Source organism: Oreochromis niloticus, linkage group LG13 (assembly GCF_001858045.2).
Source record: "Oreochromis niloticus isolate F11D_XX linkage group LG13, O_niloticus_UMD_NMBU, whole genome shotgun sequence".
Lineage (NCBI taxonomy): Eukaryota > Metazoa > Chordata > Actinopteri > Cichliformes > Cichlidae > Oreochromis > Oreochromis niloticus.
The window spans coordinates 20,849,291-20,871,541 of NC_031978.2; the positions used below are offsets into that span (position 1 = coordinate 20,849,291).

The 22,251-nt window shown below is 40.5% G+C and overlaps 1 protein-coding gene across 3 annotated transcripts; it reads right to left on the bottom strand.

Annotated features, from left to right (window-relative positions):
- Positions 1-794: 794 nt before the first annotated feature.
- On the bottom strand, positions 795-20,491 carry thbs2a (thrombospondin 2a). 3 transcript variants are annotated; one of them, XM_005474040.4, is made up of 23 exons: positions 20,123-20,491; positions 19,649-19,717; positions 18,908-19,461; positions 18,433-18,517; positions 16,196-16,395; positions 14,757-14,897; positions 14,578-14,671; positions 14,053-14,223; positions 13,009-13,185; positions 12,508-12,681; positions 9,582-9,709; positions 9,339-9,491; positions 8,055-8,273; positions 7,864-7,971; positions 6,551-6,710; positions 6,345-6,463; positions 6,021-6,255; positions 4,796-5,023; positions 4,422-4,693; positions 4,240-4,337; positions 3,961-4,100; positions 2,929-2,959; positions 795-2,598 (listed from the first exon to the last, which is right to left on the bottom strand). In XM_005474040.4, the coding sequence occupies exons 2-23, from the start codon at positions 19,713-19,715 to the stop codon at positions 2,595-2,597; spliced, it is 3,558 nt and encodes a 1,185-aa protein (XP_005474097.1). In that variant the 5' UTR covers positions 19,716-19,717; positions 20,123-20,491; the 3' UTR covers positions 795-2,594. The 3 variants fall into 3 exon arrangements, with proteins under 3 accessions (XP_005474097.1, XP_005474098.1, XP_025753313.1); XM_005474041.4 differs by having other exon boundaries at positions 19,649-19,720; XM_025897528.1 differs by lacking the exon at positions 2,929-2,959.
- Positions 20,492-22,251: the final 1,760 nt, after the last annotated feature.

Below are 22,251 nucleotides of genomic sequence, written 5' to 3' on the forward strand. Positions count from 1 at the left end.
AAACAGTTTGACAGGTTTTTCAGTGAGGATTCAGAGTTCATTATAACACATGAATTAGTTTTTGAACATCATATATCCTTTAACTTAAACAAATCTCTAGGACTTCCTTCTTTAATGTCACCAGTGTTGTCAGAATTAAGAATAGCCTGTCTCAGTGTTGCATAAAAGCTAGTTCATACATTTGTTACTTCTGGGCTGGACTATTATAATTCATTATCATCAGCTGCTCTAAAAGCTCCCTGAAAAACTTTGAGCTGATCCAAATATGCTGGAGTGGGAGCAATAACATGTACTCAAGAGATTTCTCCCATATTAGCTTCTCTTCATTGTTTCCCTCACACACAAAGACCCAAATAATCAGGCTTCATTAAATCTTAAAAACTTTATAGTAGTAAATGATCCCAGTAGAGCACTTCCAAAAGTAGAATGGGAGACAGAGCCATCAGGTATCTGGGACCAGCTCTTTCCAACTTCTAGTCTTCACCAAAATTCTCACAGATAATCTTCAGACAAAACCTCACAGGATTTGTGAGGTGGCTTTTTGTGCATTCAGACCAAAACTTTGTTTGGCTCTAGCTCTCCTTCCTGAGGTTATTAGGTAGATTGGGGGAGGGGCTGCAATAGGAAGAAAAAGTTCTTTCCTAACTACACTTACAGATACATGGTCAAAACGAGTTGGCATGACAACCATGCCCTGCTTGGCCAGCTTGTCATTGCTTCCAGATGTATTTCTTCCTGATTCTGATATTTTTATCTGGTATGATTCAAAAACACATGAATAAACCACACTGTTGTACTGGGTAATATGTTTCTTCATTAACACACACACACACGGGCATCGGCAATGTCACAAACACCTGCTGCCATGAATTTCCACTACAGCAACAAACGTCTTATTCTGTTGCACAAAAATAATTCCCAAGAAATGCAAAATTCCTCACAACAATGCCCAGCTATGACAGTATTTCTAATCCTGTCAATTGTCATAATAAACAACATGGTGTAAAAGTGTTTTATTAAGAAACAGAACAATCTTACACTATTGTTTGTAGAAAACGTATATCTAACAACACAAGTATACAAAAAAAAAACACATTTACAGTTTGTGCATTGCAAATAAAAAAAAATGAACAGGATGGAAACCAAACATGGAGAACATGAATGCTGTTCAGACTGACGACAGCGAAGTTGTACGCAAACACATCCTTAATCCACACTACACAATCACACAGTCACACTTTTAGAGACCTTCATCTGGATTCCTTTTCAATCAACACTATGATGTTTCACAATATGTATAAGTGATATTTATGACTAACGTAGAAATGAAAATGTAGTTTGTATAAAATGCTTTCACTGTAGTTGATCTTCACGAATCAACCGCTCAAAGTGGCTTATTTCCGAACCTCCGACTCTCAAATGTTAAAGTTACACATTTGATTTAATATGAATCATTTCATTACAATATTTTTGAGCGATGTCACTATTTCAGTCTACTTTCGTTGCTTTGTTTGCGCATAAAAGTTTCCAAATCGAGTCAGAAAGGCGTTTCTGCGATGATGCCAGTAGCCTAATTAGCAGCTGCTTTTTGGTGAGAGACTATTTAAAAGATAAAAAATCTGCAGTAATGTGTTAAATCCATTTGAGGACAGCGAGGCTGTCTGGACAGCTAAGTAAATAAACTACCAGAATTAACTTTCTTTGGCAGCTACCGTGACCTACATAAACATCTGCTTCGTGTTTATTTTCGTGATTATTGAAAAGCAGCTGGTGTTTATCTTTATGCTACAGTTACTTAACTGACACACTTGAAAAAAAAAAAATCAATGACTGACAAATTTGAAAAACTAACAAGTACAGGAAGTGCATGAAGACACTAAAAAATCTGGCAACGCTAATATGTTTTATCTTGACGTCTGTGGTATTCAATTATACGTTTTGTCAGTGTAAACAAATAAATAATTATTTACAAAACTAGGAAAAAAAATGCCAACGAACAAAACAAGCAGAGCATAAATAATTTACAAAAGGAATTATAGTACAGACTTAGTATAAACATCTTTGGCACTTACTCGTCGTTCACTCAAGTTGTACATGAAAAGCACATTTAGGATGAAAAGAATAAGAAGTTATAATGGAGTTAAGGCGGGTAAATGATTATGATTTGATTACAGTTTATGTTTGTCAAACACTGTATGATCAGTTCAGCAAAAAAAAAGAAGAATAAAGACAGAGAACAGCCGAGTCACTTACATCAAACTGTAGGAAATCACAAACAGCATCTAAGAGGTTGTACAATGAATTTAAAGATGTAGAATGGGTACAATAGTTTTAATTAGATATTCGGTAGAGGCTTTTTAAAAACAAATAAACAAAAAAACACATGTTGATCAGTTTTTTTTCTTTCTCAGCTTCGGCAAAACTGAAATGTGCCTCGATTTCTCCTCCAGTGGATGAATCAAGGCGAAAACATGGAAGTATGCGAAGTCTGATTTACATTGACATGGATTCAGCAATGACGTGATGTTTACTCGGAGAGATTCTTGTCTTTTGCCATCAGATGTTTTCTTTTTTTCTGTTTCTACTTGATTCAGTTATCTGTAGAAAGATGGAAAAATATCTTCCATTACTGCCACATCTACAATTAAAACTCAATGAGCCCCTGAGTGCCAGAGTGCAGCAACAACATGAGGATTGTGTGCATCAAAAAAGCGTGTCTTCAGTAAATGTGGCCGTGATTGTGAGAAGAAAAAAAAAGCTGCAGACTCATTTTCCACAGTTTAGCGCTAAGTAGAAGATCTGAAGTCCTTGGATGAACACACAAGGATTTTCACAATGCTTCTGGGGCATTGTTCATGGGCAGGGTGACAAGCAGAAATATAGCGTGACAGCAAACAACACACAGCACAGAAACCCTCTCACCATTACCTTGTGAGCACGGTTGGCAACTCCGGCTTATCTGAGGTTTGAAAAAAGATGTGGTTGGTTGAAAGAGTTCTACATTTTTAACTCTTCAGTTGCATTTAGTTATTCAAATGACCACACTGCTATAATAAACTATGTAACTCAAAATTTTTATGTAGCCGTTTGGTGTTTAACACTAAGCCAATGTTATTAATACAAGATTTCTACAATTTAACATGATCTGTTAAATACGTTTTAGGGACAGAACGCATTAAAGCTTAAAATCAGTGGCATCCTATGACTGTCAAATAACACATTGTCATGGGCAAATAACAGTGGAGCACACAGCTGTCCTCTCTTGTGCAATGTTTAGCAAATTTATTACACTAAGTGCAAATTTCAAAATCTGTAAAAAACTTTTTTAAAAATAAAAGTGATATTGTTTTTCATTAGGTAAATAACAAACTCATGTTTTTAGACCCAAATTTGACTTAAATCAGCCACCAAATAATAGTCATATTTGTAATCTTAATCAAAAAATAATAAAGTGCTTTTTTTTCTGCTTTTTTGTAAAAAAAAAAAAAAAAAAAAAAGGAAATGTAAAACTTAATGAACAAAAAACAATAATTATATTTTGACTTTAAAAATATAATTTCGATTAAAGAGCCTGTGCGTACTGGTGGATTACCAATATATTGAAAAAGTGATTTGGGTAATAACCAGTATTGTTGTGTATTGTTGAGTTGTGAGCTAATAAATCTAATAAACAGATTCAGTTAGCTTAGCTTAATTTGTTTAAAACAAACTTAAAAATGTTCTCAATTTAATGTTTGCTTACTTTAGTTTATGTAATTATTTACAGTGGGGAAGGGCCCCACTTCTGGCAACCTTGCTTTCTACTCTTAATATCGTTATAGCTGCTATTTTCACTCAACTAGCATTCTTGATGAACTGATTTCAGCTTTATGCAACACTTGAGCTGCTCACACATATCCATGGGTAATTTATAACAAAACAGAAACATTTGTGGTTATAATTTTAAGTAATTGTGCTTACCTCTGCACTCATACTTGAGGTCAGAGAAGAACACCAACTCTTGTGAGAAGACAAACAAGCCTAATCTTCCTCCGGCAAAGGTCTTATCATAAATTGGTCCCGAGTCAGCCATAATCTGTTTGCCTTCATAGACCACTACCCTGGAAAACACGAGACAAACTTCAATGTTTTAATGTCTTAAGACTAAAAAGCTGCATGTCATCAAATGACTTAAAGGAGGCCTGTAATCAGAGACAGAAAAACATGGGCTTTCCTGTTGTGATCAGCTGTACTTTATACCTTATAAACCCGGTCTTTGGTCTGTGGATGAGATGCCACCTGTAAGCTGTGTAATCCTTCCAACCAATGTTTTTGGGGTCATGCCACAGGGTCCGCACCTTTTGTAAAATAGTCAACAACACTAATATCAATACTGATACAGGCATTGTAACACACCACTTTGCATTTAGATTGCAGCCCACCTGTCCTGGAGTGTTGCCCGTGTGCCACAAAGCATTCCTGAGGTATTCTCCAGTGCCAGTGGTCGAGTTCACAACTTTGAGTGAAACCCCAGAGATGCCAAACGCCTTGGATGGTTTGTCCTCCCAGTAGGTCTGTGTGATCTGCTTCCACATCACAACGTAAAAGCGCCCACTTGACTGGTAACTAAAAACAAAGCCTGCATAGTCATCATCTCTGTCGGTGTTCACGTACATCGTTCCACTGAAGTCCACAGCGCTGAACTCATCAAAACCTGTGATGAGGTGAGCAAGTGTTACACTCACAGCGCTCTGCACACTTAAATGGAGTCTCAAATATTTTAAAAGGCAAAGGTAAACATATGTGCGCTTCTCACCTACTGCAATGCCTGGGTCAGAGTTAGCAGTCTGAACTAACTCCTTGCCCTGATGTCTGACCACCCAGTTGGGATCAATTTGTGTGGTTCCTTTAGGATCCAGATGCACCATCTGGAATTTCCTGAAGTCTGTCACACTGATGGCATTGTTCTCAGGACACACATCGAGGAAATCTGGGATACTGTCGTTGTCAAAGTCATCTTTGCAGGCATCCCCTCTTCCATCACCTAATAAAGGAAAAAAAGATAAAATGATATTAAAACCATTTTAAAATGTTTCACCTAATTTAAATAAGATCTGAAACAAACTATTGAATGGGTTGGAAAAATATCTACGGCAGCTAATGTGAGGATCACAACACTCCCACTGCAGTGACTGTTGAGGAGTTCCTCCAACTAAATATTAAAAATGAATGGAAATATAGCAGTTCTTCCCAGAAAACTGTCCCAAGTACCACGGCCAAGTCTGATGAAGCAAATCAGCCATCTTCTCATGCTGTGACAACTTCCACTGAAACTTCTTAGTATCTGAAGCCTGAAGTCTATTAGAGCCAGACTGCAGGCTGGGAACTCATGAGGGAAAGGATGCCAATGGCTAATGAGGGCCACTGCATGGAAGTAGCTTGCCGTCTTCTGTCATCATCTTTGTTATTGAGTAAGAAGCGCAAACGATTCTATCAAATAAACACTATTTGACAAACTGCAAAGGGTGTGAAAGCATCAGGGGCTTTCTCCTCTGCAGTCTGTTTTCAGTTACAGACAGCTGTACAAACTCCAGGTAACCCTGCTTAAATTGGGCACTGTGGACTAATCACAGGCTAAGGCTAAATGGAATAAAAACTTCACAGCCTGATGGTGCCCTCCAAGGCAGCTCACTGAAGTCATGGAGAATGACATCATCCGTGCCAAGCCGGTCACTGACTCTTTCCACAACCACCAAATTTCACACCTGCTGCAGTGAAAGTAACCGCTAACTCTAAAAGCAGCTGGGAGAGGGCATAGGGAAGAAGAAATGCGAAATAAGTCTGAGCACATAGAGATACTATTTAAGCAAGTAGTCTCAAAATTTTAAGACTTTTATTAATACAAATTTTAAGAATACTACTAAAAGTAATTATACCACTGAATATTTATGCTAAAAAAATAGTTGATATCGCTCATGTATCAACTTTTTGTGTGGATGTGACACTGCTGCCTTTAAGACTATTACATGCACCATGCTCACCATCAGAGTCCTCCTGGTCTTCGTTGGGTGTTAGTCTGCAGTTGTCTCTGTCATCAGGTATACCGTCATTATCGTCATCGTAGTCGCATGCGTCTCCTTTGCCGTCCTTATCGTGGTCAGCCTGGTTTGAGTTGGCCACATAAGGACAGTTGTCTAGATTGTTCTGATGCCCGTCTTCGTCAATGTCCTGGTTGTTGTCGCATTGATCTCCAACCAGGTCATTGTCTAGGTCAGTCTGTTGGATGAATACAAGGATCAAAATGTTAATGCAACATCTATTGACTGTATTGGAATAAGCCATAATTTGCAGTGTGAATACGTTACCTGATCAGGGTTGTGTAGCAAAGGGCAATTGTCACACTGGTCGCCGACACCATCCATATCAGTGTCCTTCTGGTCATTGTTGTACACGTAGGGGCAGTTATCATTCTCATTAAGAATTCCTGAGGAAAAAAGACAAATTTATAGTTGCTATAGTTAATTATAGTAGACTGAATACAACATGTCGTCTATATTTTTAGCTATTTTACCATCTCCATCGATGTCCACTGCGCAGGCATCCCCTTCTCCATTGTGGTCGGTGTCAATTTGAGCAGGGTTGTGTTCATAGGGGCAGTTGTCACAGCGGTCACCAACTTCGTCCTTGTCAAAGTCAAACTGGCGAGGATTGTAAAGCAGGGGACAGTTGTCCTGTCGAAGAAAGCACATGCTAGCTAAGTAATGTTTTAACAGTCATGAGCCGAATCATAATGAGTGCACTGAAGAGAACGGATTTGGATTTGCAAAAAGTTAGTTTCTGATTTGGTGTTTTGTGAACATTTCCATCCAAAATCTGACATTAGTTCTCATATCACGGCATCTCTACTGAGTTGAGATGTCATAGCATATGAATCACATCATTTTCACTTATTCATCAAGCCAGTAAGTAACCCTTCTTGGCTTATAGAAAATATTTCATCATGGGATAATGTTGACCACTCAAAAGGTTGCAGTGACGAACCCTTATGCTAGCAAAGTGGCTGAACTTTCAGGTGCTCCTTACTTCCACAGCAGATGGTTCTACATACTTACCTTGGCACAGTTTTTACACCAAATGTCCTTCATGACACAAACCCCACATTTATTCAGCCTTGTGACCAGCAAAAGGAACAGACAAGCTGCTCAAGCTGGTTGTGTGTCTCCTGCTGGGCTCAAAGGCAGTTAACTATGCTAGTAGCAAACTATGCTAGCAAAAGTCCCCTTGCTATAGGATTCGGTGGTTTGTAGCTTTTCTTTATGTTTTCACATTTATCTGTAGAATATGTTTCTCTTTACTTTAAAAATAGTGGTATAAAACCTCTAGACTTTTCCTTTTTAATGAGCTGATGAAAAGAATAACATTATAGGCTCTTCACTTATGTCCAGTTTAATTAGTCCAATAATTTCTCTAAGATTTACTTTGCTTTTAAGCATCAAATCTCCAGTCTGTCCTGCAAGTTATATGCCAATTACTGAATTTTGTTCATCCTTATGCTTGAACATGATGTTTGTTATGGGCTTCAATTGGCACAGAAATTCAATAACAGGATACCACTCGAGTGGTACGACATTCCCCCCAATCATGCTCTCCATGTGATGGGCTTTTCATGGATTTCATGGATGGATGGATGGATCATGAGCAGCACTGGGGTTTACCATTTTCTATCGTAAACTATTGTAAAATATCAACTTGCAATACATTTCCAATGGATAATTGTTTGGGTTTTTTTTTAGACAAATTATATCACAATTCTTCATTATTTAAAGTCTCTCCCCTTTTTTAGGATTCCGCTCACCAGTTTGTAAAAATTAAAACTTCTCATACCCTTTCATCCAGAATTCCATCATTATCATCATCTTTGTCACAAGCATCTCCTTGACCGTCTCTGTCAAAGTCTTCTTGTCCAGAGTTGGGGAGGCTAGGGCAGTTATCCTGAAATAGTGGCAGTAAACTTTTGAGTTTTGCAGTTCAGTTTGGCATCACTGCATCGAATGTGGCAATATTCAGTGAAATACCTTCTTGCAGTGGTAAGTGGCATTAGCACCACACACAAGGTTCTGATTGGGCCAGCCATCCAAATCAGAGTCTTCACCACAAATGAAGCCATCTCCAGCGTAACCTGTCCTGCACTCACACTTGTACATTGGATCACTGAAGTGGCTGATGTAGATGCATTCGGCATATTTGTGACAGTTGTGCGTCCTGTCCTTACATGGGTTCTCAGGCTCACATACCTAAATTAAGAAAAACAAAGAGGTTAGATGGGATTGTTCACCACAGTCCATATCCAACAGTACTTGCTATGTTCTGCCTATGACCTGCGAGCAGTTTTCTTACATATTTTCCATTTTGCTGTTTTTTTAAATGTGAAGAGTATTTATTTTACCACTATCCCTGGCAGCTTGTTTTGGGACTAGCCCTCCAAACAGGGACACCTCAAATTGAGGTGACTGGTTAAAGAAAAGATTCTCAAAAAAGTGTGGAGCACTTGTGATTTTATGACATGGGTACAGCATATATTCCAAAACAACCTACTGCTCTCCATTTTTTCTTCACAAACTAGTCACAGCTGCCACTTATTACCAGATGATGAACCTAAAGTTTGAATGCCACTGCATGAGCTCATAGAGCCAAAAGAGACAGGGAGGCCTTTGATCAGAACTGTGAAATGGAGCCTCTTAATGCCAGCAATGAGACAATTCCCCCTTTCCCAAATCAATTACTGTAAATTGGGGCATCAAATCAAAGACAGGCAGCTGCAGAGGCCAAGAAGTGACAAAATGCCCCATGAGGGATGTTATGCAAGTAGTGGTCAAAGTGACACGTTTTTCAGTTTTCCAGGGACTCATTGATCAGAAAAGAGATGAAAACCGTTGCGTTCCAATCAAGTAGTTAATGTGGCATATTTGACAAGTCATATTAAAACTTTTAGCAGTTTTGACAGGGTTGGAAAGAGAGAGATGTGTGCCACAGAAACAAAAGAAAAACATAGCTTTATGACAGTGAACTGATACAGTACAAGGAAGGAAAAAGAACCATTCATATCCACCTCTCATTTTAAAAGTTTAAAGCTACTCACGCTGTCATTTTACTTACAAATAGTGGGTCAAGGTCAGCCCCATTCATTCATTCCTATATACACAAACTCTCTCTAAAAATAAGGCTTTTAAATCCCCTGAAGTGCTGCTTATCCAAATCTCCCTGGAGCTAAAGCCACATTATATGCTTTATTGTTGTTTGAGTGGTTTCATACCAGTGGTCTATTAAGAGCACTGAAAAAAAAGCTAACATCCACTCACTTGTTTGTTCTTCTTGGCAGCCTCCACACCCATACCAAAAGGCTGGGTGCCCTTGTAGCGCTTTGGACAGGGCAAGCAATGGAAACCTGGATCAGTGTTGACACAACGCTGCATTCCATTCACTTTGTAGCAAACATCAGACACCATGTCACACTAGAGGAGAGAGAAAAAACATCAGCAAAATACAAGCAGGTCTTTTTATGAATAAAGTGCAGCTAGCTTATGAAAAATAGTAACTTTTACCTCATTAATGTCTTCACAGTGGGTACCATTTCCACGAAATCCAGCAGGGCACGGGCCACACTCCCACGAACCATCGGCAGAGCTGCTACAGTCCACTCCCGCAAAGCAAGGGTTGGACAGACAGCCATCTGTAAGAGGTTTAGATGATGAGAATGGATACATACAAGGGAAAACTATGAGGGGCCGTACAAGCCAAAATTCATTCTTTCACTCTCACACACATACATTCTTCTCTCACACACATATATTTTCACTCTCACATACATATATTTTCACTCTCACACACATACATTCTTCTTTCACACACATATATATTTTCACTCTCACATACATATATTTTCACTCTCACATACATACATTTTCATTTATGCATTCCTACATTTTGCTCTCATTTACATGCATTCAATATGCATTTAATCTCACAAATAATATATGTATGTAAGCAGAGAATGCATACATGTCAGAAGAAAATATATGTATGTGAATGAAAGAGTATAGTGGAAACGGAAGGAGTTTAATGGAAACGGAAGGCTGGGTGTCTGTACCGCTGTGATTGGCTGAGAAGCACGCGCGGGTCACTTTCAAGTGTCTGACAGCATGGAGGGGGGAGAAGAAACTCGAGTTCTTCAGCAAGCTATCGGGGTGTTAAGAAATATTTTATCATCTCCTGAAACGGTCGCATCGTTGTCCTCGTCACTTGATCGAGATGGGACGGGCTCAACTTTTTTTTTTACGTGCGCTCAGAATAGTGGCACAAAAATAACGCCACAGAAACCCAGAAAGAGTAATATTTCAAACTCCGCCACTCTGTGCTTCTCTGCCACTGCCTCGTTTGAGTTTTGGACGAAATGGATTCTGAGATATTGCATTTCGTCATTTCGAGCTGATTGAAGACCAGAACAGCCAATCAGATATTTTTGCATCCAAGTCTGTGATTGGCTGGTTTTGTGGCACAAAAATAACGCCATAGGTCACAAAATAAACTTTTAAGATATTTTCATGCGAGAATGGTGCTGTGTAAACTTCAAATATCTGCTTGATTCATCAAGACATCACATATTTCCATAAGTGCTCTAACATTTTCGGAGATGCCTGTTACCTATGGCCTTATTTTTGTCCCACTATTCTGAGCGCACCTAAAAAAAATTGGAGCGCACGTAAAAAAAAAAGTTGAGCCCGTCCCATCTCGATCAAGTGACGAGGACAACGATGTGACCGTTTCAGGAGATGATAAAATATTTCTTAAAACCCCGATAGCTTGCTGAAGAACTCGAGTTTCTTCTCCCCCCTCCATACTGTCAGACACTTGAAAGTGACCCGCGCGTGCTTCTCAGCCAATCACAGCGGTACAGACACCCAGCCTTCCGTTTCCATTAAACTCCTTCCGTTTCCACTATACTCTTTCATTCACATACATATATTTTCTTCTGACATGTATGCATTCTCTGCTTACATACATATATTATTTGTGAGATTAAATGCATATTGAATGCATGTAAATGAGAGCAAAATGTAGGAATGCATAAATGAAAATGTATGTATGTGAGAGTGAAAATATATGTATGTGAGAGTGAAAATATATATGTGTGTGAAAGAAGAATGTATGTGTGTGAGAGTGAAAATATATGTGTGTGAAAGAAGAATGTATGTGTGTGAGAGTGAAAATATATGTATGTGAGAGTGAAAATATATGTGTGTGAGAGTGAAAATATATGTGTGTGAGAGTGAAAATATATGTGTGTGAAAGAAGAATGTATGTGTGTGAGAGTGAAAATATATGTGTGTGAAAGAAGAATGTATGTGTGTGAGAGTGAAAGAATGAATTTTGGCTTGTACGGCCCCTCATAGAAAACTTCATTTTTACTTTGAATTTGTAATGCTTATCTTAAGTTAATGCTTAATCACCTTTCCAAAATTTACAGTAGCAACATAGACAATATAAAAATTGGAATTAGCAATCGTGACATCATCCATTGGTTTCTGAAGGCTTGAGCAGATGTGATGTAGAGTGGGCGTGTCTAACTATGATGTAATAAGCCATTAACTAATCATCATTGGTTAATTATCATATTTGAACTATAATAATATCAAGGTTTACAAAATAGAGTTGTTTTTTTTTTAATATGACCCAAACTGAGACCATAAACTCATCAGGAAAGTTTTCACTGAGGTCAATCAGACACCCATTTTCCCATATACTATTGGACCAGATGTCTCTTTTGCAACCACAGCTACTGCCATCTGGTGGCTTTCAGGTAGAATGGAGGTTCAAAGCATTTCCACATTGGCTTCATTTTTCTGAACTGGAAACTATATTCTGGTTTTATGCAGGTTTTGAAACCAAATCACAAAAAACTTTCCTTTTATATTAAAATAAGGGAAAGGTTTTTGATGTTTTTTTTGCCAGATTTTTCACTTTAATGCAGTCAAGGTAATCAGTGTGGTGCTGGTTATTATTAACACAGAATTATTACTAGTAAGGTAATCTTTTTTTTTTCCAGTGTAGTTGGCAGAACCATGATTTCCTCTTCCATCTGCCAGTCATTGTTTACAGGTGAAGTCACATCATTAAACAAGCTCAGAAAAAAAAATAGTATCTGTTTATAAAGACACACATATGGCAGCACAAGAAAATGGCTGTGCAAAACAGATGTTTGGATGTTTTTTCCATCATAAAGACTAAAACAATCAAGCAGATCATTACAGTCAACAGCTGACAGCAACTTGCACAGTACACATTAGGACATTCCAAGTACCTCAGCTAATTGTTTGCATTACAGGAGAAATCCTAAAATCACTACAAATGCCAGAACATATGTCAGTGCAATCCCTCTGCTACATAAAAATGTTTCAGTGTGGGCCTGTGGACCTGTGAACCCGGTCACCTAAGTAGCTAAAACCATAATGCAGAGTGACTAATGCTCACCAATAGGGCAGTCATTCTTGTTACAGCTGTCTCTGTCGACCGCTTCTCCAAAACATTTCTTGCCGCCGTATTGAGGTTCAGGGCTGTTGCACTCACGGGAACGACTTTTGTGCCCCCCTCCGCAGGTCGCTGAACAGGTTGCCCATGGAGACCACGGTCCCCAGCCACCATCAACTGAAAAAACAGGGGAGACAGATGCTTAGCAGCAAGTCACTTTGACATAAAGTGTTTTATTCATGCCACATTTTTGTCCTGTTGTTTCTAAACAAGAAATAAAAAGTTCAGAAGCCTGGAACTAATACTGCATGAGCGAACATACTGAACCGTTCTGGACCAACTTTTGCTCCAAGACTGACATGATGACAGTCTGAAACACATGGGGGATGTTGCCTTAGGGTAACCACGAGGCACGAGGGAAGTCCGGCTGCTGGGCACAGATGCTAGCCACTGTAACGGAGATGCTGCTTTTGAATGTTTCCCTTCACAAGCTGAAATACTCACTGGGACATGGCTTGGCAGTGCAGCCCTGGGTCTCTCTTCCACTGCCCTCACAGTCTCTGCCTCCCAGCTGTGGCACAGGAGCATTGCAGTGTCGTATTCTCGTGATCTGCCCCTCGCCACAGGTCACCGAGCACGACGACCACGGGGACCACAAACTCCACCCTCCGTCCTGGCGAACTGGGCATCAAAAATCAGACATGTCACGCAGCAGTCAAACACATATGTGTCGTGTTATCCTCCAGGTTTCCCTTCTAGTAGTTACAGACATGTATAATTTACCAGAGTTAGGAAAAAAAGAGAGAAAAGATCACCACATTTTCTACAAGTAAACATTATGCGATGCTGGCGATGATGGCTCACTTTCAAAGATGTTCTAAGACGCTTGAGCCAGTATTTATGTCATTGTGGGTAAACTATCTTCTAGTGGTTAGGCTGATTCAGTCACTCACACAGATGGAGTGTACTGCTAGCTTCAAGCAATGACACATGCTGATTCTATAACTTCTCAAAAAAAAGAAGAAGACAACACAAAAAAACCCGTTCAGCAGTTTTTGTTTCCAGCACAAATCTAACAAAATCACCACACCTCACTTAATAGGACATTAATTATCAGATTCATTAATATTTTATACTATTGCAAGGAAAGCTGCGGTGAGTCACTGCACTGTGGAACACCCTTTTAGCCAGAGATTTATTTGGAGTTAACTGTGACTGGGCACACCCTGCAGCCCAACCGTGAGATCCAGCTCTTCACTTAGATTCATCCACTCAAAGACGGATCCAGATTTATGAAGGAGAAAACTTTTGCAATTCGGAGGCTCTCATCTCATATTTAACTCACTGCTCGGTTTTTCCACAGTTTCATCATCTCCTTCCCCCACTCCTCTCACTTATCATAACGCTGTTTGTTTTAGATTAATGCCAGTGGTGCATACTGTGGTCGAGATAATATCGGCGCAACAGCTACTACTGGATGCCACAGTTCAAATGAAAACTGAGTGAGTCAAGACAAAGCGTTGAAAAAAGAAGAAAAAAAATCCTCACCACGGCTGTCGCATTTGCCCAGACTGCACTTGCGGGTCTGGATAGAAGGTCCCGTGCAAGGGTTGCTGGTTGCATCGCAAGAACGGCCCCTCTGTTGAGTTCCTATCCCGCAGGTCACTGTGCACTCTGTCCACTCTGACCACGGGGACCATCCATCGTCACTGTCCATAGCTGGAACATGTAAATGCAACACTTTTATGCTCCATCTTTTGCACAGGAAACACTCCCACATATGCTCACTGAACAGAACAGTAGAAAAGACTGTGAAAAGTTCACAACTGCAGTTTTTATTCTTTATATCAACTCGTTTATCACATGACATCATCTGAAGAACCCACACTAGACATTTTGAGTGTCTGCTAATAAATATGTGGTTCGCGTCCAAAGACATACTGGCTGCAATAGTCCTGTAGTATTAAACTTTAATATGCATGAAATGCTGTGTTTATAGCACATTGCACCATTAATTTAGAATAGCGTGTATAAAATTGCGTGTTTATGTCGTGAGAGGTCCTGCCTACTTACGCAAACACGCGGGGCAACACTCGCCATCGATAAAGGACGGGCTGGCACAGGCCACCGGAGGGCATGTGATTTGGTGGCACACGATCTTGGATTCCTGCCACAAATGAACATTAATGATATGTGAGGGTCTTTAACATCCGCAGTAAATCTGCATATATTTCCAGATGACTTGGCACTACCTGACAGGTGCATTTGGTGCAGCTGTCTACAACCCAGTCTTCCTTATCGTCAAACAGGCGGCCATCCTGCCAGCACATGTTTTTCTCTGAGGAGTTCTTCATCCTCCCAAGGGCCTCTTTCATGACTGAGTTTTCTTCTGTCTGAACATACAACAAGCGAGAAAAGAACAGTCAGAAATCTTTAAGACACACTCAAGATCAAAGATGCAAAGCCACTGGCTGGGGGAAAGATAGTCCTGCTGATGAGCTGATTCATTGAAAATAGCATGTTTGAGGTTAGTTTCACCAGGTGGGAAGAAGAAACGCCTGTGGTGCTGTTGCAAATGTTATTCTAATAAAAAAAGATGACATTTGTTTAAAATCAAGCTTGATCAGAACCATTTCTTTTTGAGATAAAACAACGCCACGCTAATAAAAACAAAATCAGTACCAAATGTAGCAACCTTGTAACTTTTCTTGGAATCCTTTGTACCAAGCTATGTCCCCGTCCAGCTCAGCTCATGCTTAGATGCTTTACTCTCACTTCATTTAGTCATTAAAAAAAAAAAAAAATCTGATAACTTAAATGGATGAGAAACAACAGAAAAAGACTAAAAAGTTACACCCACTTAAAGAATCTACTCAATTTTTGTCTCATTGCTGCAGATTAGAAAACTCTGAACTTCTTTACATGCTCACTGCTTCTTTGAAAACAGCTCACTGAAAAGTGCTGCTTAGTTACGCACATTACCTCCTACCCAATTGGAGACCAGGCTGAGCTCCTCACCACTTGGGAACTATCAGTGGATAAACTACTGCCAAAGATTTTCGGGGGGATATGAGTGCCTATGTGTGTGTTCATCCTCCTCTTGGAAAAGGGGAGTAAGCAGTGTGCAGCACTAGAATCTAAGACACCACTCGGTCTGGAAGAGCCTCAGGGACCCTTCTCATACCAGCCGTTTCTTTTTTTCCCCCCAAGGTTCATGCCCAGACTCTCTTATTGCTGGGAGGCTCCCAGAGGAAACACATGAGCTGTTTTAACAAAGCCAGACATTAAACTGGACCCCATCACTGCCAGGGGAACACTTCCTATATCCACATGTAACATGTCATAAAATCTGTCTGACTCATGCTGCCACAGATAGCAGGAGTCATATGGGTTCAGCCATCACAGGCGACTCTATAAACACTCCTGTGGCTACTCACTGTTTACTTTAAAACCAATGTGGGTTACCTAGTAACCTAATTCAGGGCTCTTTACCTTCAGGCTAACACACGGAGGGCTGAGTCATCTATTTTCCTAAAATGTTGTTTTTTTTAAAGAGTTAAATATTTCTTCCATCACACCAGAGCCACCAATTTTACATTTACCGGCCTGTAAAGTTCGACAAAACAGACAGTAACCCTCTCTAAGACATATGCAAGTGTTGGCTAGGCTTGATTTATGTGATTTAACTCACCACTTTTTGCAATCCGTCAATAAGGTTGCTGACGACAATGCGCAGGCCTTTGAGCTCCTGGAACATGATGCTGAGCTCCTCACAGGAGCGTTCACACATTTCTGCGCCCACGTCATCCGTCTTCTGACCTATAACGTTTGTAGTGATGGAAGGACTCACGTCCACAATTTCCCCGCTCTCACTCACAATATTGGCATCATCTGGAAGAGCAAATAGCAGATACCAGTGAAAATGGAGGAAAAATAACGCAGGCTGTTGATGGAAAACATGTTTGAGAGATATGATGGTTGAAATGCAAGGACTCAAACGATTTCCTGTTTTTCTGTAGCTGGCCAAAAGATCACAACAATGGCGTAATTGAAATGTTTTTTATGTTCCTAAAACCAGATGTCCAGTCAGTGTCGTTCAATTTGGAAAACATAAAAAAAAAGGGGTGTCTGTTTGAAATGGTGATGGTAAATCTGTCAGCCCCAGATGACGGCAGAGCTGGCTGTGGGAGAACAGGACAGGATGGCACTGCAGAGCAGAAATCTCTGGAGTTCCCCGTGTGATGCAAAAACCATATTGTGGACCATAAACCTCACTGACCTTACAAATATGTGACCACTTGTGATATGTACTTAAGAGACTGGGGGTGGCCACACAGATTTATACTTGTTATACTCTTGTCTTGATATCAGCACAAAAGAATTATGTGAAGAAGTATGTGGGCTGCAGCATTCATCAGTCATTATTAAGGCTGTGTATGTTGAGATATTGAGAAAGGGACCTAACTTTAAACTGCAGTGCTATTAGAAGAACATAATGAGGGCAAATGTGAAGTTCCTTTGCACAGTCTACATCTGACTCAGTAGTCAGAGAACCCTACTGAACTTTAATCACATCACAGCTAGCTATACGAATATTCGATGCCCAAAACAAACACACGAGAGACAAATCGAAGCTCTGCAGAACGCCTGTCCTTCAGCCAAGGCGCAACCCGTATCTGCAACTGGTTTGGATCACGCTATGTAAATTGGCGAAGATTAATAGCAGAGCGGGGACTCTAAATCAAGAAGTCATCCAAATTACCCGGTGGTGTCCTACTGTAGCCAACGCAATGTTTTCTTTCCTCTTCAGTCTGCTGGATTCATTCAAATCTCAGGAGGGCTTCACACTGTGTGCGCGTGAGAATGCGTGAAAGCTCGTCTGTGAAAGCAGTTACACATTCTTCTCTCCCCGATGGACGCTCTCGAATTTGTCAGAGTAGAAAGAGGAAATCGGTTTTAAAAAGAAGAAGAGCAAAAACTGGGGCAATTTTAATACTGTCCAAGTTATAGGGTTGCCTGGGTTTATGGGTGACTTTCGGCATGAATTTTCCTAACGGTGCCGAACCCTCTCTGGTACCAGCCAACCAGCGGAAAACTTCCAGGCGCTGGTGACATTTGTTAAACAAATAAACTCATTCAGCTGGAATTCAAAAGTGCATGTGGTGACAGAAAAGCATCAACTGCATACCGCATGGTGATTTTCTCTGTCACAGCAAAACCAAAAGGCTCAGTTTCCAGATCTGGTGGTCCTTCAGGATCTCTATCTTTTGAGCTGAGGCCAGTCTTTTGTGTGAGCCCCGCTGAGGATTGCGAGGTCCTTCAGCTGAGAAAAGCAACCCAGTCAGCCAATTCGTGACTTCATCCTGTATGTTTGTGTGTACGTCTGTGTGTGTGCAGCTGGAAGTGGAAGCTCCCCACTTTGCAGTATAACATTCACTTTGTCTTTTCTATTTTCTTTCCCAGGGTATTATCCCAAATCCACTGCCAATGGAAACAAATGTAAGCATCTGTATCTCCTTTTTTTCACCCTGCACACTACTCAACCTCAAGCCACTGCAGTGAAAAGCCTGTTGCTGTAAACATGAAGTAATACTGGGATATCTTGCCACATTTCGGATCTGTAAGCTTTTTGATCCATTAAAAAGGAGATAAATTCATGCAAATGGAGTTGACAGAGAATGCTAAACTGTTTGCCGTGGTCGAAGCTTAACAAAACACAGATACTGGGTGCAGGAGTGTTGCATGTGAAAGAGCTTTTAGATCACATCTGCTAGGTATCAGGCATCAAACACTTTGCAAATATAATTATTTTGACTCATCTGTTGGGTTATGAAAAAAAAAAATCACACAAAAGAGAAAGGGTTTGTCATTCATCCTGGATAGCAGGGCCTTTATAAACCTTAAAAACTAAAACAGACACATTCTTACCTTGCTTGGTAATCTCACAGTCTCTACTCAGCAGGATGTCTTCTATTGAGGTGTCAAAGATGAAGCGCACACTCTGAAGAAGGCCCTGTTTGGTGAGAAAATATGTGTCTCAATCACTTTGACATATTTCAGGCAACAGTCCATTTTCTATACCTAGTGCAAGCATGAGCTGGGAACTGGAGCAAACATTTCATGGAAACTCGCTTTTTGCCTAATAACATACATTCCCCATCATTTCTACACACAAGGGGCAAATTTAGAGTCTAAATTTAGAGTCTTTTCCACACAGAGAAACCAGGGCAACACAGGGAATATGTCAGTCTGTATTTTTGGAAACAGTTGTTTAAACTTTTATTGCAGGGTTAGTGAAGACCACAATTTTGTTTCTTGGACACTGCGAGAGTTGACAAATGCTGGACAAGTAAGGAGTTCCCAGATCCTGGGAAATCGTTTGAATCCACATCCGCTGTCTTACCCTAAAGTGGTTCTCTCGAATGGATCCCTTTGCCACATACATGCGGCTCCCTTCGGCCTTCAGGTGCTCATAAAATGGCTCATCCAGGATGAAGCTGTCTATGAGGCTGCAGCCGACAAACAGGTTGGCGTTCTCCCCATGAACGTGAAGGGTGATGTTCTTCCACTGTGAGTCGGACAGGTCCACGTCCTCGAATGAAACCACGTTCTGCGAGCCGTCTGCCCAGTAGACCAGGTCCAGAGTGTTGGCGCGTCCGTTGGACAGGATCTCAAACTGGCGCCGGCCATCGGGACCCTCCAAACCAATCAGGGTGCCTCGCGAGGAACGGTCCTGGCGTATGCTGGCCACAAACACAAAGCCCTCATTGTTTTGGATCTGACGCAGTATTTGCTTCAGTATGGGTGGGCTAACTGGGGGCAGGTGGTCGAAGCGGATGAAGCGGTAGGCAGGGGCATCTAAGTTCTGGCCCCTGAACTGTTTGGCCCCCAGTGTCCTGCGTGTGATGTCGCTGATTTCAAACAAGTCGAATGATGTCTCATCCTCCTGCTCACCATCTATACATCAGACAAGAGGAAATGTAACTGGAAAGCTAGAAGAAGAGTTCATGAACTTAAAAGCAGAATGGGAGCAACTGGGAGTTTTCGCTAAAACAAAAAAAAACAAACACTGGAATTGGTGACTCAAATGGAATAATAATAATTATTAGACAGCAATACCACAATCAATCCATTTACAACTCACCTTCAGTTAAAGCTTGAAGGTAATTAAATGACAACAGCAACAAGAAGAGACTTCTCCTGAGTATCATATCTGCTTCAAAAACAAAGACATAGTTTTTGTTAGATTTGTGCCTCTTGGTCCATCTCAAATGCTGCATTCAAGTCTCTCAGTTACACACAGAATGACTGGAAAAAAGAGAGGAGAAAAAGCCACATGCAAATACAGGAATAAAATGATAATAACCATAATTCCGGCCAACTAGTTGTTACACACAGTTTACAGCTTATTAAACTTTGCAACATTGCAGATTAAGTTTTATACCCTGTTATGCAGGAAAGAGTCTTTCAGCAGTCCAGCAAGTCTTTCACATTTATTTATCTGTTTGCACTCTGCAGGTAATGAATCACTTACAGAAGCCCTGGTAAATTTGCCCTGTACTGACTTCATAAAATGTCAACGATAAGCAGTCTATGCATTCCTAACATACTTACTTACCTGACGAATTCAGTATCTTAACAAAAAAAAAAAAATCCGTCAGATATCCAGCGACAAGAGTAAAAACAAAAAGAGCCGAGGGTAAAAATGAATGAGCAGTGGTATCTCCTGTAAAAGCCCGTAAAGAAAAAAAGAAAAAAAACAAAACAAAAGTGTACAGTCCACTTTGGTTCACTACATCCACAGTCTGGAGGACCTGAGGCACAACAGTGACCGAGGCGCCCTCCTCCCTCCTCTTATATAGGGGCTCGCACAAAGTCTGTCAATCAAGTGTTTCGGGTCTGAGCAAGTTTGAGGTCGGCTGTTTAAGAGACACGGTTACATAATTATCTTCCGATTGCGTAATTTTCTTAGCCGCGAACACACGCGGAGGCTGGTATGAGGATTCGTGACCCCTCCCGTTTTTCACCGAGATGCCCTCCCTCACTATCAAACCCACCTTCCCACAGTGTCCGTGGCTTTCTCAGGGTAACACACGTCTCAGGGTAACACACGCAGGGATGTGGGCTGTTTTCCTCTTAAGGGACGAGACACCAAAGCTTCATTAAACGGCTGCACTAACAGCAGGTGGACTTGATAAGTGTATTAATGTGCAGTTAAGGAGAGCAGAATTGGAATTCAGTCGTGAGGTGGAAAGCCGTTGCGCACTTTCCTCAGTAATACTGATCTGTGGTAGATTTTAAAACACCTTTTCATCCACACTCATAAACTTAAAGGTATGCCTCATTTCTGCCTTTCAAGTGTGAAAACCTCAACGCTTGCCAAATGTCAATAATTCAAATTGAGAATCCCAGCTATGTCTGCAATGTGAGACAAAAAGAAAATGAAAATGACCCTTTAAATACAACAGATGCCCTGGAAGCTTCAATTTTAGCTGGCGAGCAATGGCTTGCGTCTGGAAATTATCTGGTATTGCCAAGGCTTCCCCCTCTGTGGTGTCCGGGAGAGAAACGCTGATACGACGGCTCATTCCTGGAGGCTTTAGAGGGGTCTTGTGGGTAGGCCTTTGTGTACCAAAAAGACACAACTGGGGCATCTGGTTTTGCATCAGTTGGAGTTGGAGACGTGCATTCCGTTCAGGGTTGACGAACAGAAAGTTTCATACCACATGGAATCGCTGCCTTTCAACAACATGGATTCACTTGACCTGACAGATATTAGAAACTGCAGCTCACAGTCAGACACACAAGAGTATGGTAAGGATGGTGGATGAAGTGACCAGAAGAAACCTCTTAGGAGTAGAAAATACACCACAGACTTATTAATTGTGGTTCAAAAAATGTTTTAGTGGCTTCTGTGGAGAAATATATAGTTAGTTCTACTGAAGCTGTATCTAAACTGCTAAACATTTTATTCCAATTACTTTTCTAAGTGATACCACCTTTAATTTCTAAAACCTGGATTCCCTCTTTTATTGGTAGTAGGCTTAAAAAGTAATGAGGTTTTACTAGGGTGGTGGGAAATGGCACAGAAAAAAGTTTACTGGCATTTTAGGCATCTCTTTAATAAGTACGGAGCTACTGCAGGGCAGATCTAAACAGCGGAAATTAAATTGCAAAATTTTGTATTCACAAGGGGGAAGAGAAGAAGAATAGGTAGCGTGTCTGTATCCATGCCATATTTGTTTGGACCAAATCGGCATGAAGAAAGAAACGAAGAAAAAGAAGGGTGAGAGGTTTTTCATCAGTAGTTCTTTTTTCAACATTTTTGCATCATTTTCTGGGTCAGTTGGACCACATTAACATCCAGCGCTTACCTAGTAAACAACGGAGATCAAACGTTATTGCAGATTTCGTCTATTAAGGCTATAAACACCAAAGATCTGGAAGGAAAGAAGAAATGAAGGTGATGGATGTCAGTTAGGCTGATAAACAACAATAGTTTCCAGTTCTCTTCTCCAAGCTGTGACTTCACCATGGAGGTTTTTTTTTTTTTTTTTTTAAAAAGAAAGAAAGAAAGAAAGAAAAAAAAAAGTTCAGAGTAACTCAGGATCGTAGTCTTAAAAGGAAATCTGGCACCCAAAATGTTGAAAGTACTGAGAACTGGAGAGAGTGACACATGTAACATGCAAATCTCAAAATTTCTGTAAAATACAAGAGTTTTGGGAATGCTGAAGGTAGATTGCGCCC